General features: G+C 47.9%; 1 protein-coding gene across 1 annotated transcript in view; it reads right to left on the bottom strand.

Moving 5' to 3' along the window:
* Positions 1-3378, bottom strand: part of PTPRS (protein tyrosine phosphatase receptor type S) — a 117702-nt gene extending 114324 nt beyond the window's left edge. Inside the window, exon 1 of the mRNA XM_064734076.1 lies at positions 3357-3378. Coding sequence (XP_064590146.1) covers positions 3357-3378 — 22 coding nt within the window. The remainder of the gene's footprint in view (positions 1-3356) is intronic.
* Positions 3379-16273: the final 12895 nt, after the last annotated feature.

Raw genomic sequence — 16273 nt, 5'->3', positions numbered from 1 at the left:
TAATGCCAGGCAGATTTCCTTCCATTCTTTTATAACAGCTTAATAATCCTCAAAATAGTTTCATTGTTAACACTCCTGTTGTGTATTTTATTAGGGCTTTTTAAACTGTAAAGTAAGGTAAACACTCCACATTTCTCTAACACCTACCAAAGAGCTTCTGAGAGAGAATCACTTAAATCTTCACAAACACCGCGTGGGGGGACCAGCCCTGAGCATCATGGAAAATCCTCTTTTCACCCAGGATGCTGGGAGGCTGAAGGGCAGCAGGAGGCTGCTTCTTCCCCCAGATTCCAGCAGTTTTTGCCTCCTTTCCTGTCCACAGAAGCAGCAGCACACAGGGTGCACCTTGCTGGCAGGGCAAGGACACAGCAAGTTATTTATCTTTTAAACCATGGAAAGCCTGGGGGTGTTAAAGCCTGTCCAGACCCACAGAAAGCACCGTGCCCATGTCCTCCCCGTGATGCCTGGCACTGCCAGGTGATGCTGGCACTGTTTGCCATCCTCTAAGCCCTGCTGCATCCTCTAGGGGAGCCCACAGCACTCGTTATCTCCATCCCAAAAATGCAAAATGGAGCCATGGAACACCCTGAGCTGGGAGGGATCCACAGAGATCACCCAGCCCAACCCCTGGCCCTGCTCAGCCCCAACAATCCCACCCTGGGCATCCCTGGCATGTGCCCAAACACCCCTGGAGCACAGCTACACCAATGCTGTGGCTGGAGAGGATGGGAGGTGTTCAACTTGTAGATAAAGCTCAGCTGGAAATAGGAAAAAACCCCAACAAACAAACAGGTTTGGCTCTCTTGAGAGGTAAAAAAATAAGAAAAATGAAACAAAGTTTTCTAAGGTCTACAGTGAAAACCACCCTCCCCGTCCAAGAAAATACACAGAAAGGAAAATGCAGGATCAGCCAGAGTTGCTGATGGAGAGGCCCCAGGGTATAGTCAGTTATTGAAGTTTTGCAACATAAAGCCTAAATTATTTATTATTATTATATTTTTTTTCCTAGAAAAAGAGAGGAACAAAGCATCTCCCTCCTCAAAAGTTAACAACTGTGCGACATCATCTCCACATTGTCTCCCTGTTTTATCACCACAGCACAGCGCTGAGCAGATTCCACCCCGGGGCAGGCACAAAACCACAGGGCCACGGTTTCTAATTATACCCTCTATTCTCAGGGAAATGGTTTATTTATTAGCTCTTTGAGCTTCCCTTTCATTCATCCTCAGCCCCAGTCCCGGCAGCGAGGGGCTCTCGACAAGAGGAAATTTATTAGGTTTTCTCCTTTTCTCCCTCTCCACCTTCCCTGCTCTCCCACCCAGGCTCTCCCTCCTCTCCCCACTCAGCCTCATCACTTTTAATTCAATAACTTGCAGTATAATTACTCCGTAATAACACCATTATCTTAACATTTGCTCAGCAGCTGTGATCCCCTTACAGCGAGGCGAGGAGGGAGAGGAGAGGGGATCCTCTGGGGACAGCGATGGAGAGAGGCCAAAAATCCAAAAATCCCCTCAACTGGATGAGCCAGGGAGGAAGGGGCAGTGCTGGGGGGCTGTGATATTTATACAAGATATATATTTATATAAGATATTTAAACAAACAAGCCCAGCCCCTCCATTCCAGTTCCTCTCCTCAGCATCTGAACCAAGCTCTGCAGTGATGGGGAAACCTCTCAAACCCACACTGAGCTCCCAAAAAACTCCTGGAGTCATAGAAACAGGCTGAAAATGGGTAGGCAAGAGGGAAAGAGCCACTGGGAGGACAGAATTGTGCTTTCTGCAGCAACAAAGAGCAGCATCTCCTGCAAAGCCACCTCTTTAAACACAAATATCAACCACCATCCATTACCCCAGCCACGGCTGCCTGCAAAACTGGGTTTAATTTTTACTCCAGAAACCCTGCAGAAAATGGTTTTCACATCCCACAGCAGCACATCTGGTAAATAGGGTAAGAAATTCTTCTAAAGCCAGACACTAAAACTCCAATAACTTGTGCAGCAAATGAGGCAGAGAACAGCCCATTTAATACCAGCCAAGCCCAGCTCCCAGCCTGCCTAGAAAGGCAGAATTTCACCCACAAGCTTCACCCAGCCCTGACAGGGAGCTCAGGTGTTGGCACCTCCTGCCTCCCTCGCTGTGGTTTGAATCTCTGAGATATTTAAACAAACAAGCCCACTGCATATTTAGGCAGAAATGTTCCTACACGCACCATTGAAAAAGCAAGTTACTACAGCCCCTGCTGAAGGCAGCAGGAGTTTGAAGCCTACAAGGTGAGGTCAGGCTTGCAGAGATATCAGATCCCAAAATCACACCCGAAACTGAGCACAAATGCCAGCGCTGAGGGAGAATTCCCACTCAGATGTGTCTGTTTCACACACAGAGGGGTAAACACCGTTTATTTTGATCGATTATCCATCGTGTGATGCGGAGCTGTAATTCCATCAAGCCATCAAAGCCGTTTGGCAATTATATAAATCACGGCGGGAACGTGCAGGGGTTTTGCCGTGTGAAACCCAAAATGGCATTTCCTCCCATTCTATTGCTGCACACTGGCTTGTTTTTTCAATAATGCACAAGCAGATTATTTTGCTTTTCAAATTTGTTTACATGCCTCTCATACCCCAATTCACTGGGTATGCCAAAGCCAGATCCCATCAGCATTAATCAGACATTTTACGCCGTCCTCCCCTCCACAGGAAATTTCCAAAGCAAGCTCAGAGCGAAACGCAGGCTGTGACGAAAATCACACCCCTGCCACCACAGCCCAGCCCCCTGGAAATGGCTGAAAATCAGCAAAACCCAGCCCTTGTGTCACTCATGTGGAAAAGGAGACTTCCCATTTGCAGGGATGCTACAGGGAGCTCTTGCCACAGCTCAGGTTTCATTATTTATAATATTATATAAACCCCGTGCTACTGCACGGATCTTGTGCACAGACATGATTATACGTGTGTGCATTATCATAATTAAATTCACAATAAAGGGAATCAGATGGTTTATGATGCATTATCTAGAAACTGTCGCTGAGTTTTTACACCTATTTAGTTTGAGTTTAGTGGAAGTGACAGCCCCCAGCTCTGGGACACTCCCGATGGCAGCAGCTGCTCTGCAGGCTCAGATTCCTGAACATTCCCTCCTTATTCCTCTCCTGCAGGAGCTGGGCAGAGGAAAACCCTCACAGAGCTCCCTCAAGCCCATCCTCTCCAGCCCAGAACGGGAGCAATTCCCAAAATCTGGGCAAAAAGCAGCAAATGTGGAGCCCCACTGGTGTCAGTGGGCTCAGGCTCAGCTGCAAACACAGGGAAGAGAAAATCATTCAGGATTTGCAAGAGGTGATGGCAAAATTATCCCTACCTGTGATGGGAGCAGATTTCATTTGCTCCTCTGCTCTCCCAGCCCAGCAGAACTCCACTCAGCTCACTGGGATTATTTGCCTTTGGTGGTTTTCTTTCTTTAAAGATAAAAATAAATCCAAGCACTTGGCTTGAATTGTGGGCCCTAAATCAGTATCCATAATCTGACTTTTAGAGTTTTTGGGGGAGAAAAAAAAGGGAAAGGAAAAGCCATTCTGAGCTGTGGGCTGAAAAGCCACCCAAGATAAACTGGAAAAAAGCACTAAACATTGAGCCATTAAGTGAGAGAAGACTACAACTTTGATGTGACACTTGGCTGTTTGCTGGCACTATAAACTATTGCACACTAAAAAAGTTTGTTAAATGCTCCATAAACTTTAACACATTGCTGAAACACTTTGAACTGAGAATTTTATTTGGTTATCCACAAACCACGCTTGGTTACAGGCAAGGAACAGCAAATGCAGATTTTTTCTCAAAAAAAAATTCTTTCACTTTGGAACAGTGAAATGAATACAGGTAGATTTAGGAATTTGTAAGAAGGCACCCACATTTGGAATTTGTAAGATTTAGGAATTTGTAAGAAGGTCTGTGTTAGGAGAGCCAAAGCCTCAAACAGGGATTGAGGGTTTTTGGGGTTCATCTCTTTTCAGTACCCCAGCCTTTAAATTTTTAGGAACAACCAAGTCCTGGACATTAAGCAGAGCCAGGAGAATGGTGAAGCACGAGAAGAGTTCTGCAAATCATGAGGAAAACATCACAGTGGAGTCCACACTTCACCTTTTCTCTGGGTTTGCCTAAACTTGCATTTCCAGAGCAATTCCAGACCTAAAGCAGAGTACAGCCAAGAAGCAAAACTAATCTTAAAATAAAAATAAATCTCCAGTTTTAATATTAATGGTTATTCCTTGCCACAAATAAAAATGTGTCTTTCTCCTGACTTTGACGTTTTCTTCCCCAAAGCAGGAGGGAAGGAAATCAACTCCCCAGAGTGGCAGCAAGGTGTGAAGCAAAAGTCACCCACTCCCATCACCCTGAATCCACTGAAATGTCACAAATTTCACACTGGACATGAGACACCTGCCAAAGGAATTTTTTGCCCAACAAAACTTGCTGAAAACCCTAAAATTTCCCACCTGTCTTAAGCATCACTGGCTCTGCATAAAAGCCAAAGCCACTTTTAGCACCTGCCCTCTTCAGCCCAATGGAAGGTGTGCCCTGCTTGGGGACAGGGATGGATTTGGATCTCTCCATCCCAAAGACAGACTGGGATTGGCACCAAACCCACCTGTGCTGGCACAGGGGACACAAAGGGACAGCCACATCCTCCTGGCACAGGGGCTGCCGCAATTTCCTCGCGGTTTACAAGGAGTTGCTACGGCGGAGAAGCGCGGACAGAAATTCATTCTGAATCACAACAGCACCCGGGGCTAAATCACTCAGAGGATGGGATTTACACATCCCCACCTCTCAGGGCAGTGCATAAAGCAGGTTTGGGGCCATCACTCACGGGGGATATTGCTCTGGAGCTGCTGTCAGAGGTGTTTCATGGCCCACGAGCGGGAACCGCGCTCCACCCTCAGAGAGAAATGGACTCGTGGTAATGGACTGCGATTCCTTCCCTGCAGGCACAGCCCTGCCACCATCAAACACGTCAGGCTCTGGTGATTCATCGAGTCCTGCAGCACCCAAAGGCAGAGCTTTGGAGGAATTACCTGTCTGGGTGAAGCTTCTCCTTGATCCAAGCCAGAACTGCTTGGCACAGAGGAGAACGTGCCCATGGCTTGCTGTGCCATTCAAATATCAAATCTAGAAATGCTGGAGAATTTCTAGATTCTCCAGCATGAAATAAAATAATAAATAAACAATAAATAGTAATAGAATAAATAATAATATAATAAAAATAAGAATAAAATTTATAGAAATATATAATGTTTATAAATAATGAGATATTGATAATATAAAATATATTATTATAATTCTATAATAATATAGAATATATTACATTATATATTGCATAATATATATAATATAATATACAGTATATATTATATATAATATAATATAATATATAATATATTGTATTGTATATTGTATATAATATATATTATATTGTATATTATATATTATATATTATATATAATATATTATATATTATATATTATATTATATATTATATATTATATATTAATATAAGATAATATAAAATGTTTATAAATAATATTAAATTTATATATAATATATAAATAAACATAATAAATATAATAATAAAATAAAAATAAATAACCAAGTTTTCTCTCCTGCACACATATTCAGTGCTCCAGGAACAAGGCGTGAATGGCACCAGAGCACTCCCAGAACAGGACCCACTGCAAAACCAGAGCTCTTCTGGCTGCTGGAGCTCTGCAGGTCCTTTCCAGCCCCAGCCATTGTGTGATTCTGATTTTCCCTTCCTCTCCAATTCATGCTTGGGGCTCCAGCCTTCAGCTCCAGAGCAAACACCAGGTCTTGGTTAGTGACATAATCCTCTGAATCCCAGCAGCTCCCATTTCACAGGACACAGCTGTTCACTTCCCTGCACGCATTTTTATAGTCACTTCTTCCCTCCTTCCCCCCCTCCCCCAGATTTTTTTTCTGCCTTTTGCTGCTAAAGTTAAATAAACACATTTTCAGGATAAGAGTTGTAACTTTATCCCTTATTTTTCATTCCCCTGTCATCTTCAGACCAATATGTAAAGGTTTTGTGTCCTCAGAAACCTTGCAGACACCAGGTTTGCTGCACTGCCACTTTGCTTGGTCACCACTTTGTTCAACACAGAGAAGAAACCAAAATTCTCAAGGCAGTTCAGCACCTTGGCATCGTGCAACACAAGGAAGGACCAAAGACCCCAGAGTACCAACACTCCTCATTTCATCTTCTGCAACACCATCCTCATCTCATCCCAATGTTCCCTCCATTGCACACAAATTTCCTGCTCCTCCTGGCTCCAAATTTTCTCAGTTTCTGATGGAAAAGACGTAAAGAAAATCCAACATCCTTCCCACATGGAACAAACCAGCCCTGAACAAACCCAGCCCCCAAAAAGACCCAGATCCAAAAAACCCAGCCCCCCAAAAAAACAGAGTCCAAAAAAAACCAACCCCAAAAAACCCAGCCCCAAAAAAACTGAGTCCAAAACAAAGCCAACCCCAAAAAACACAGCACCAAAAAACCACAGCCCTGAACAAACCCAGCCCCCCAAAAACCCACCTCCCCAAAAAACCCCAATTTCCTACTCCTTCCCTCAAGGAGATCAGCAGATGCCCCATGTGCCCCTCCAGAGCTGCCAATCCCCATTTGGTGACCTCAGGGACAGAGATGGACAGGGCCACGCAAAGTACCCAGATCCTGTCACAGAGCATGGGGAGAGCCTGCTTGCTTCCTTAAGTAAAGGATAAAGTTTTAATTTAAGCTGATCTCCGGGGAGAGAAGAAGGTTATTGAATCCATAGGAAGCAGCAGGGAATGAACTGAGTGACCCCGAAGCCAGGCACGAGCAAGGAGGGTTCCCAGGGGTGACAAAGCTGGGGGGACACACCAGAACCAGATTTGCTGTGGATTTTTTTCATCCCCTGCTCAGGACACACAGCCATTTCCCTTGTGCTGCCTCCCAGAGCAAACAAATGTCATCTCTTCGGGGAAAACAGGAAAGAATATTTTCTTCCGAATCCTCCCCCTCTGCAGCTTGCCCCTAATCCCCAAATTCTCTCTCTACCTGCGGGGAGAGCTGAAACCCAACCCGTCCCCTCCCCCAGCCCTCCAACCACACTAATCCATCAAATTCCCGGCCTTGCAGCCCACCCCCAGCCCCGACAGCAGCAATCCTGGCACCAGATGTCCACTGACAAAGGCAGAGCCAAGCATCAAAAAGCAATTGCCCATCACCCCTGTCCCGACGGGGCTCCGGGAAAAAAAAAAAAGCAGAGTTCAAAGCCCAAGGAGCAGAGCAGCATCCCAGCATCTTTGTGCCACTCCCACCCCTCGCAGGAGGGACCACCGCCCTCTCTGGGGACATGGGGACAAAACTCCAACCACCTCCGAGCCCACCGAAGGGTTACAGCTCCCCTCTGGCATCAGGGATTTAAACCAGGGGTCGCTGATAGAAAACAAAAGGGATTTTATTTAAAAAAAAAATAAAATAAATAATCAAACCCTGAGCAAGACATCTGTGCTGTGTCCACACGAGGCTGAAGCTGCATTAGCAAGGACTTTGTTGGAAGAGCGCTGCTCTGCTCCCGGCACCCTCCGCGCCCTGCCAGGGCTTTGCTGGCCAAACCCAGCTCCAGATTTGCCATCTGGATTATCTGGTTTAGCTAAACCTGACTGCCAGCCCGGCCTTGGAGACAGCACAGCCATCTCCGGGGATCTGCTCACAGAAAGAGGTGCAGGGAAGGATAATTTTCACTCCACACTCTCAGTAACCTTTCAAACACACGATTTTTTTACTTTTTTCTCCCTTTCCCTTCAGTTTAGTATATTGCTTCCAGTTACTACATCAGCCTCTGTCAAGTCCTGCTGGCTGTTCACTTTCCCAACCTCCATCATCATTTCACAAATGCAATTTCGAGCCTTCCCACATTTCCCCCGGAGAAGAAGAGACGTGTGGGCAGGCACAGCCTGTCCCAGCCACACAAGCTGGGCACGCCAAAGCCATCCCCAAAAATCTGTGTTAAAGGAGCCGGGAACAACACCCAGGAGAGGAACAACGCCCCGTTTCTACAGCTAATTAATTACAGCAATCTTCCTGGTTGGTTTCTGAAAGGACTCCAGCTGATGGTTGTGAGCATCCCTCCTCCCTGCCACCCACGCTCCCTCCTCCTCCTCCTCTGCCACAAATCCGGGGGAAATTTGAACTGTCATTTTCCCTCTCACACCCAGGTTTAGTGCTGCTGCTACAGCACCATTTTATTTATGGTATTGCTTCTGCCGTTGTAACGATCCCACATAAATTCCACGTCCCGATTCCCCGACAATACTTGCTGCTATTATAATAATGATCCCATCTGAATGGCACAGGTGCCATTATCAGAAAATCTGTTTGTAATAGGGAAGCAACTGTAAAAAAAGGCATTACACCCAAATGAACTACTTAAGGATTACCATAACCAGGGGCCTTGCCTCAATTCCCTCTGCTGCTTCCTGCCTGCTCAGAAATAGATAGCAAGTCAAAATTAGCAGGTAAGTCATCCTGTGATTTGGGAGCTGCTGCTGCAAACTGAGCACTCTGTGGCTTCATCACACAAATAAAATCTACCTCCGCACAGATTTAATAAAGAATTTTTGCAATGCACTTACTAAGTGCTAACGAGAGCACTAATCAGTACATGGAGAAATGGAAACATACCCTTACCACCCCATAAAAGTAACCTGAAAATAGCAAGGAAGGGCAGAACAGCTCCTTTAAGAGTCCAAACTCACCCAAGTCCACACGAGATCATGCAAAATTAAGGCAGAAGTCACTTCAGAAGTGGCATAAGAGACAAGAAAAATCAAAGTCTTGTAGAGTTCTTGTAAGATGCGAGTTTCACAGACCTCAAATCTCCATCCCTGCCTCAGCCTGTGCACGTTCACAGCTCCCAGGTGCCTCCTGATTCAGGAAGTTTCACCTACCACAACAGTTATTACTCCTACAAAGGAGTTCTGGAAGGGCAGCTACTCCTTCAAAGAGAGCTTCCAACAGATGTTTTCCCACCGTCAGCACTTGAACAAACTCGGTGTCTCACACCTTCCGCAGTCCCTAATTTTACCAGTCCATTCTTCGCACCCGCAAACGCAGCATGAAATAAATTCGTGTGTAACGAGATTGCACTTCCCTGGCGCTGCAAACTCTGCCTACTCCGACAGCAAAGGAACAAAATACAGCCAGGGTTCAAAATCTCTTCAAACAGAGGGCAGAGGATGGCTGGGGGGGAGTGGTAATGGGATGCAGTGCCTTTCATCCCAGGTGAGCCTCACACCTCAGCGCAGGTGAGCAGCCTCACCAAGCTGTTACTACACAGAAGGCAGCACGAAATGAGGATCCAGCTCTGGGCTGAGCGGTGTGTTTTGTGGAGATAAACAAAACCCCACAACTTTGGTGAAACTTGTAAAGCTGGTATGTTTATTACAGCTCTGGACACATGTGGGAATTGACATGTGTACCTCTGGGGACTTCAGGTCCCTTTTTATCCCCCTCTCAAATCCATATGCATACAATTTCACAATAGGTTCATACATTTAATTTTTACTAATTTTGTATGACATTTGCCACTAGTTCTTCTTTATCAGAAAGGATTCTGAGGTCAGGTTGAGCTGCTCTCACAGCAGTCTCCCTGTCTCTCTCTATCACCCTCTGTCTCCCCCCTGCCCCATCACAGACATCTTTTCATGAAAAATCCTTTCCTTAGGATTTTTCCTCCTGAGAAGCTGAGAGGCCTCAGGAACAAAATGTAAACAATGGTTATCTGCTGCTGTGGAATGCAACAGGTGGATCTGTGATTGGTCTCATGTGGTTGTTTGTAATTAATAACCAATCACAGTCAGCTGGCTTGGACTCTCTGTCCAAGCTACAAGCCTTTGTTATCATTCTTTTTCTATTCTTAGCTAGCCTTCTGGTGAAATCCTTTCTTCTATTCTTTTAGTATAGTTTTAATACAATATATATCATAAAATAATAAATCCGCCTTCTGAAACATGGAGCCAGATCCTCATCTCTTCCCTCATCCTGGGACCCCTGTGAACACCATCACACCTCTCCCTTATCTCTGTCCTTCACTGAAGCAGTTTCTCTGAGCTTAGGCTTTTTGCAGTCACACTACACAGCAAACTACACACTTAAAGATGTACATTCCACCTAAATCAAAATGGATTTCTACTGGTGACACCTCTCCTCGCTTTGGGCTGGATGACTCAGCCACGGCACTTCAGCTCTGTTCACCGCCGGACCCCAAAGCTCTTCCCAGCAAGGAGCTGCACGTTGCCATTCCCATTCTGCAGCCAAGGAAGCCAGCAGATTGCCATTCCCCCAAAGGCTGTTTTTCTGGCACGCTCCTTAGAGATTAAATCTAGTGAAATAGCTTTGCCTTACAAGAATCTGTACCCACAGGGCACTCAACAGCCAGGGTAAAGAAGGTGTTTGAAACTTGCTGTGATCAAGGTTAAGAAACATAATAAAACACCGTATCCTGCTTTTCCAGCTCTTCGGGGTAATGAGGGATTTCCTCATGTATCTGCCGCAACTGTCACCTTCGCAGGAATTTAGTACTTAACACTAAATTCACTCTCTCTCTGCACACTGAACCTTCAGCGGGTTTATTTTGGAACCTCCACCTCCCAAAAAAAACCCAAAAAACCCCGATGCACATCTCTTCCAAGTCAAAAGTATAATTGGGCCTCCTTCTCTGGTTTCAATGCCTTTGATAAATCCCTGCTTTGGCTGCAGGAGGAGGCTGCAGAGCGGGAGCTTTGTGGAATGGAGGGGATGTCTCATTCCTTGGGCTCTGCTCGGACTCGGCAGGAAAATTTGGAATTATTCCCCGGGAGATGCTGTCCCTCTTCCTGTGCTAGGGACCAACAACGATTTCCCGTGGAGATAAAAGGCAGCAATCCCTTCCCTGCCTCTCTCGGGGGCTGCTTTGGGAGCAGGAACGTGAAGGAGCTCGGCTGCAATCTGGGGATGGACGGAGGAGGGGATGGAGAGGAGAGGAGGGGAGAGGAGGGGAGAGGAAAGAAGATAAGGGGATGGAGAGGATGAAGGGGAGAGGAGGGGATGAAGAAGATGGAGAGGATGAAGGGGAGTGAACGGGAGAGGAGGGGAGAGGAGGGGAGTGAAGGGGAGAGGAGGGGATGAAGGGGATGGAGGGGAGTGAAGGGACGAAGGAGATGACGGGGAGTGAAGAGGAGTGAAGGGGAGAGGAGGGGATGAAGAGGAGATGAGGGGATGAAGAGGATGGAGAGGAGTGAAGGTGAAAGGAGGGGTTGAAGAAGATGGAGAGGATGAAGGGGAGAGGAGGAGATGAAGGGCAGTGAACGGGAGAGGGGAGAGGAGTGGAGTGAAGGGGAGAGTCGGGGATGAAGGGAAGTGAAGAGGAGAGGAGGGGATGAAGGGCATGAAGGCGAGTGAAGCCCCCTCCTCCAGCCCCATCCCACCGCCCCCAGCCCCAGCCAGCCCAGCGAGGGGGCGGCAGAAGGCACCAACCCCCTCCCGAAGGCTCCTTACGCAAATCACCGAGAGGTGCTAAACCAGCCCTGATTCACTGCGAGGCAGATTTCTCACTCCTTCCTTTTTACCCCTCAATAAACCCCGAGCAGCAGCGTGAGCCCCCAGAATGGCAGGGCTGGCTGAGCCCCACGCCAGCAAACACCGGGCTGGCTCCAGAGCAGGAAAGCGTCTCAGTGCAGGTGGTTTGTTATTCTCAGAGTCTCTTTCCAGCAGATGTTCCCCTGTACCATGTGTGGCAATCCCAGTGCGCTTGAATTTGTGATTTTTCCTCCGCTAAGTGACGTTTTCAGGAAAAGGGAAATTAAAGGATAACAAGATGCAGCTATAGAAAGATAGAGCTGCACAGGCTAGAGAATTCTCTCTCTCTCTTTTTTTTTTTTTTTTTTGGAGAAGAATCATAATGTTAATGTTAGAAACCACTTTTCATATATAGCAATGATCAGCTTAATCTTTACACTTCTTTCCTTAGCTGCAGGAGAGTTCTCAAACAACGAACAATATAAATTTAAATTTAATTTCAACTGTTGCTATAACTGCCTCCAGTCAGACCAACTGCTGCGAATTCAAGTCAGAGCCTTGACATAAAAGTTACCTGAGTTACCTGCAACAGAAAAGTTCTTTGCTTTTGCCAAAGTGAGAAAAAAATAATAAAGGGATGAAATGTGGTAATTTCTCATGAAAGCTCCAGCTACACAGTTCCCGCAGCCAAATGGAGGTTTTTTCACCCATCTATTACGTTTCTAAAATTACACATTTCAGACAAATCTGCATCTTGAGCTTGAGCAGTAGCCTAATAGCACTAGCAAACGAGTCATGTAAAGCCGAGAAAACGAGTTGTATTTAATCCTGGGAACGGAGCACAGGAGTTGTGCAATGTTTACAGTGAATAAACTCTGCCCGTTACTCAAAGGCTGCAGCCCGTGTCCTGCCCCGAGAGCATCTCGGGCTGCCTCGAACTCATTAAAAATAAAAGGCATTTCCAGCACGGAAAGGAAGCGTAGTACGAGGGGTAATTTGGGCAAGAGGGCGAGCTGCAGAGCCGCTCCTTTGTGCGGCCACGCTGGATGCGGCTCGCACATTTCCTCGCTCCGCAGCAAAACGCCCCTGCGAGCCCTCGGCTGGGGGAAAAAAGGGGGAGAGGGGAGAGGAAGTGCGAGAGGGATGGGCAGAGCCAGGGGAGGGGGAGAGGGACGGGGAGAGGGAAAGGGAGCGGAATTGGGAGCGGAATTGCCTCCCCAGCGCCGCCCCGCAGCCCCCCTGCCATCCCCGCTGCCATCTCTGCCATCCCCGCTGTCCCCGCTCCCCATCGCCCACCCCGGGGCCCCTCCGCCCTCCCGAGACCCCCGCCCGTGCGCGCCTAGGGGCAAACAGCTTTCCCTTGTTTAAAAAAAAAAAAAAAAAAAACCTTCGATTCGATAATTACATTTTCAAATCAAACCGACCGTCTCCCACTCGTCCCGGCGCTGGCGGCGTGCGGAGGCTGCGGGGCGAGGGCGGCCCGGGGACCCCCGACCCTCGGTGGGGGAAGGACCCTCGGCACAGGGAGGGACCCCCGACCCTCGGCGGAGCCCACGGCGGCCCGGCCGGCTCGGGCCCTGGGCGGGGCGGAGGGGCCGGCCGGGGGGCCCGGGGCGGGGGGCCCGCCCGCCGGGGGACCCCAGAGCCTGCCGGGGCTCCGCCAGCCCGGTGCACTGAGACCCCCGCCGACACTCCCTCCCCGTTTCCAAAAGCTGCTGTGGGCTCCAGCCGGACCCGGGACCTCTAGCATTCCCCCGTGCTGGACCACTCGTCCGACCTTCCCACCCCGTTTCCAAAAGCTGCTGTGTCCCTCCATGCCGGACCCTTGGGACCCTCTCAGCCATTTCCCTGTTCCTAAAGCTGCTGTGTCCCCCCGTGCCGGATCCTCTCCGACATCCCCCCGTTCCACAAAGCTGCTGTGTCCCTCCATGCCGGACCCTCTCAGCCATCCCCCCATTTCCAAAAGCTGCTCTGTCCCCCCGTGCCGGACACTCTCCGACATCCCCCCGTTTCCAAAAGCTGCTTTATCCCCCTATACCGGACCCTTGGGACCCTCTCAGCCACCCCCTCGTTCCACGAAGCTGCTCTGTCCCCCCGTGCCGGACAATCTCCGACATCCCTCCGTTCCTAAAGCTGCTTTCCCCCAACCGGACCCTTCCTCATCACCACCCCCCGTTCCAAAAGCTGCTCTGTCCCTCCATGCTGGATCCTTGGGACCTTCTCAGCCATCCCCCATTCCAAAAGCTGCTCTCTCCCTCCATGCTGGACCCTCTCAGCCATCCTCCACCATTCCACAATCACAGGAGAATCCCCTCGCTGCACCCCGTTCACCAGGGCAGCCCGAAGGGGAAACTGAGGCACGGGGCTGGGAGAACCCTTGCCTTGCGATTCACGGCCATACAAAGCGCCGTACCACTAATCTGTGATGAGATAAGCTCTCACCTCTAAAAACACCAAAAAAAAAAGAAAAAAAAAAAGGAAGTAAAACCATCAACAAAAGCCACAACCTCCTTCATTTATTTTTCATGGAGCTGCACAGCCGCGCTGAGCTCTTGCAGCCATCTGTAAAGGGAGAAGGTAATTCCTAGCCTAAGGACTTTAGAGTTTAAATAAGATATAAACGCAGCGTGAGAGGACAGCGAAGGGGGTGTGCAACAAAGGCTTTCTTCAGAGGGAGATTAGGATATCACCATTGCAACGTATACGCCTTTGCATTGACTCTATATGGGATTTCAGAGCAGCTCTGTTATCTCCAGGCACGAACAAAACACTCTGTACTTGCTCTTTTCCAAATCACACCAAAAAAGTTGGAACCGACCAGGAAAAAAAAAAAAAAAAAACCAAAAAAAATCACAACAACAACAAAATTCCTTCTTCCCTCTGCTCCCCTCTCAATTTTGCCTGTTTTTTTTTTTTCCTTTTCCACACAGAGAGATATTTTTCTGGGTTTTTTTTTTTTTTTTTAAAAAAAAAAGCTCTGGGTTGAAAATCCTGGGTCATTTGGGAATTCTCAGAGCCAGCGGCCGTAGCGGGGCTGAGCACAGAGAGGTTCTTGGCAGGCCCCAGCGTGGAGAGGGCTGTGCTGGGAGAAAGGGGGGGAGCTCGGGGGGGGGCAAAAGAGGCCACATACATTTTTAGAAGAAAAAAAAAAATAAAAAAACAGGAGGAAAAAAAGAAAAAAAAAAAAAAAAAGCGTCAGCGAGGCCTGCCTGGCGCACACACGGCAGCTCTGGGGGCTGGGAGCGGGGGAGCAGAGGCTGGGTGGATGGAAGTGAGGATCCAGATTGAAAACAGATGGGATTTTTCTTGCCAACCTGACATCCGAGACCGCGGGAGGCGGGGTGAAACTTCCCTTCAGAGAGGCTGGCAGCCAAGAGATATGGTTGGGGGGGGGCCCCCCAAAATAAAAAAAAAATAAAAAATCCCCAGTTTGGTTTGAAATCCTTCCTCGTTCCTGCTCGGCGCTGGGGCTCTGGGGTCAGCAGAGAGGAGCCTCATGGAGCTGGGTTGTTTTTTCATACTTTGAGGGGCTCGGTTTTACCATGAAGTGTCTGATTCATCTGTTCCTGCCTGCTGGAGCCCAGCCCAGCCTGGCAGTTAATACTTGCCCTGGGAGACATTTTAGGGGCATTTTGCGCTGCTGCGGATCCCTCTGCGTGTGCTCAAAAGGGAAACCCGTGTCTGTGCACAGAAATAACCCCACAGGGCACAACCTCCACCCAGGGGTGAGCTGGGATGCGGGAAACATGCTGGAATGGGGCTGCAAAATCCACATTTCTGTGTAAAAATGCACCATAAAATGTTGGAGGACTCTTGGCACCTGAGCTGGTGGCCACCAGCAGCCCAAGTTGTGCAGGTTTAAGGAGTCCAAGATTAAGGACATGAAGGTGCTGAGAAAGGAAAGGAGCTTGGGAAATTCTGGAGAATCCCTGAGGGAGCTGGGAAGGGGCTCAGCCTGGAGAAAAGGAGGTTCAGGGGGGACCTTGTGGCTCTGCACAGCTCCTGACAGGAGGGGACAGCAAAAGAGTGACATCTTCAGTGCCATGCTTTTTATAAGCTACAAGAATGTAAAATTTGGTGGGTTGATGATTTATGATCATGGTTTGTATTTTTGTTTGGTTTTTTGGGGGATGGTAGTTCTGGGGTTAATTCTGTGTTTGTTAGGGGGTGGTTATGGAGTGATGATGACAGTTGGTTATTGTTTTTGATACTAGGAAATATAGAGGAAGGTTAATTGAAAGTGTATTGATGACATGATTTGGATAATGTAGGGATATATGGTTTAATTATTTGATTTAAAAAAAAAAAAAGCCAAGATATAAAAAACGAATGCGTAAAATGGAGTTTAAATATTAGTTCCTAGTAAATGGTAAAATATTTCATATGTCCAGCAATGATTACATTATCTGTATCTTCCCCACCCTGGGGATGCAGTGGGCACACGAGTCTGTGTGATGAGGGGGATTTTTAACCCATTTTGGAATAAAAATCACTGTAAAATGCACAAAGTCCTGCCCAGCTGCCCCTCCACCAGAGCACGGGTGTCCCACAGGCCTGGCAGGGACCTGGGCTCCCCGTCCCCCCAAGATTTCACAGCTACTTTACAAACCAGAAACAAAAAGTTAATGGTGTGGGCTTGACCACATATTTTCCAGGGGCTC

Source organism: Zonotrichia leucophrys, chromosome 28, assembly GCF_028769735.1.
Source record: "Zonotrichia leucophrys gambelii isolate GWCS_2022_RI chromosome 28, RI_Zleu_2.0, whole genome shotgun sequence".
In the NCBI taxonomy this organism is placed as follows: domain Eukaryota; kingdom Metazoa; phylum Chordata; class Aves; order Passeriformes; family Passerellidae; genus Zonotrichia; species Zonotrichia leucophrys.
This window is presented reverse-complemented; position numbering and strand designations above follow the sequence as displayed.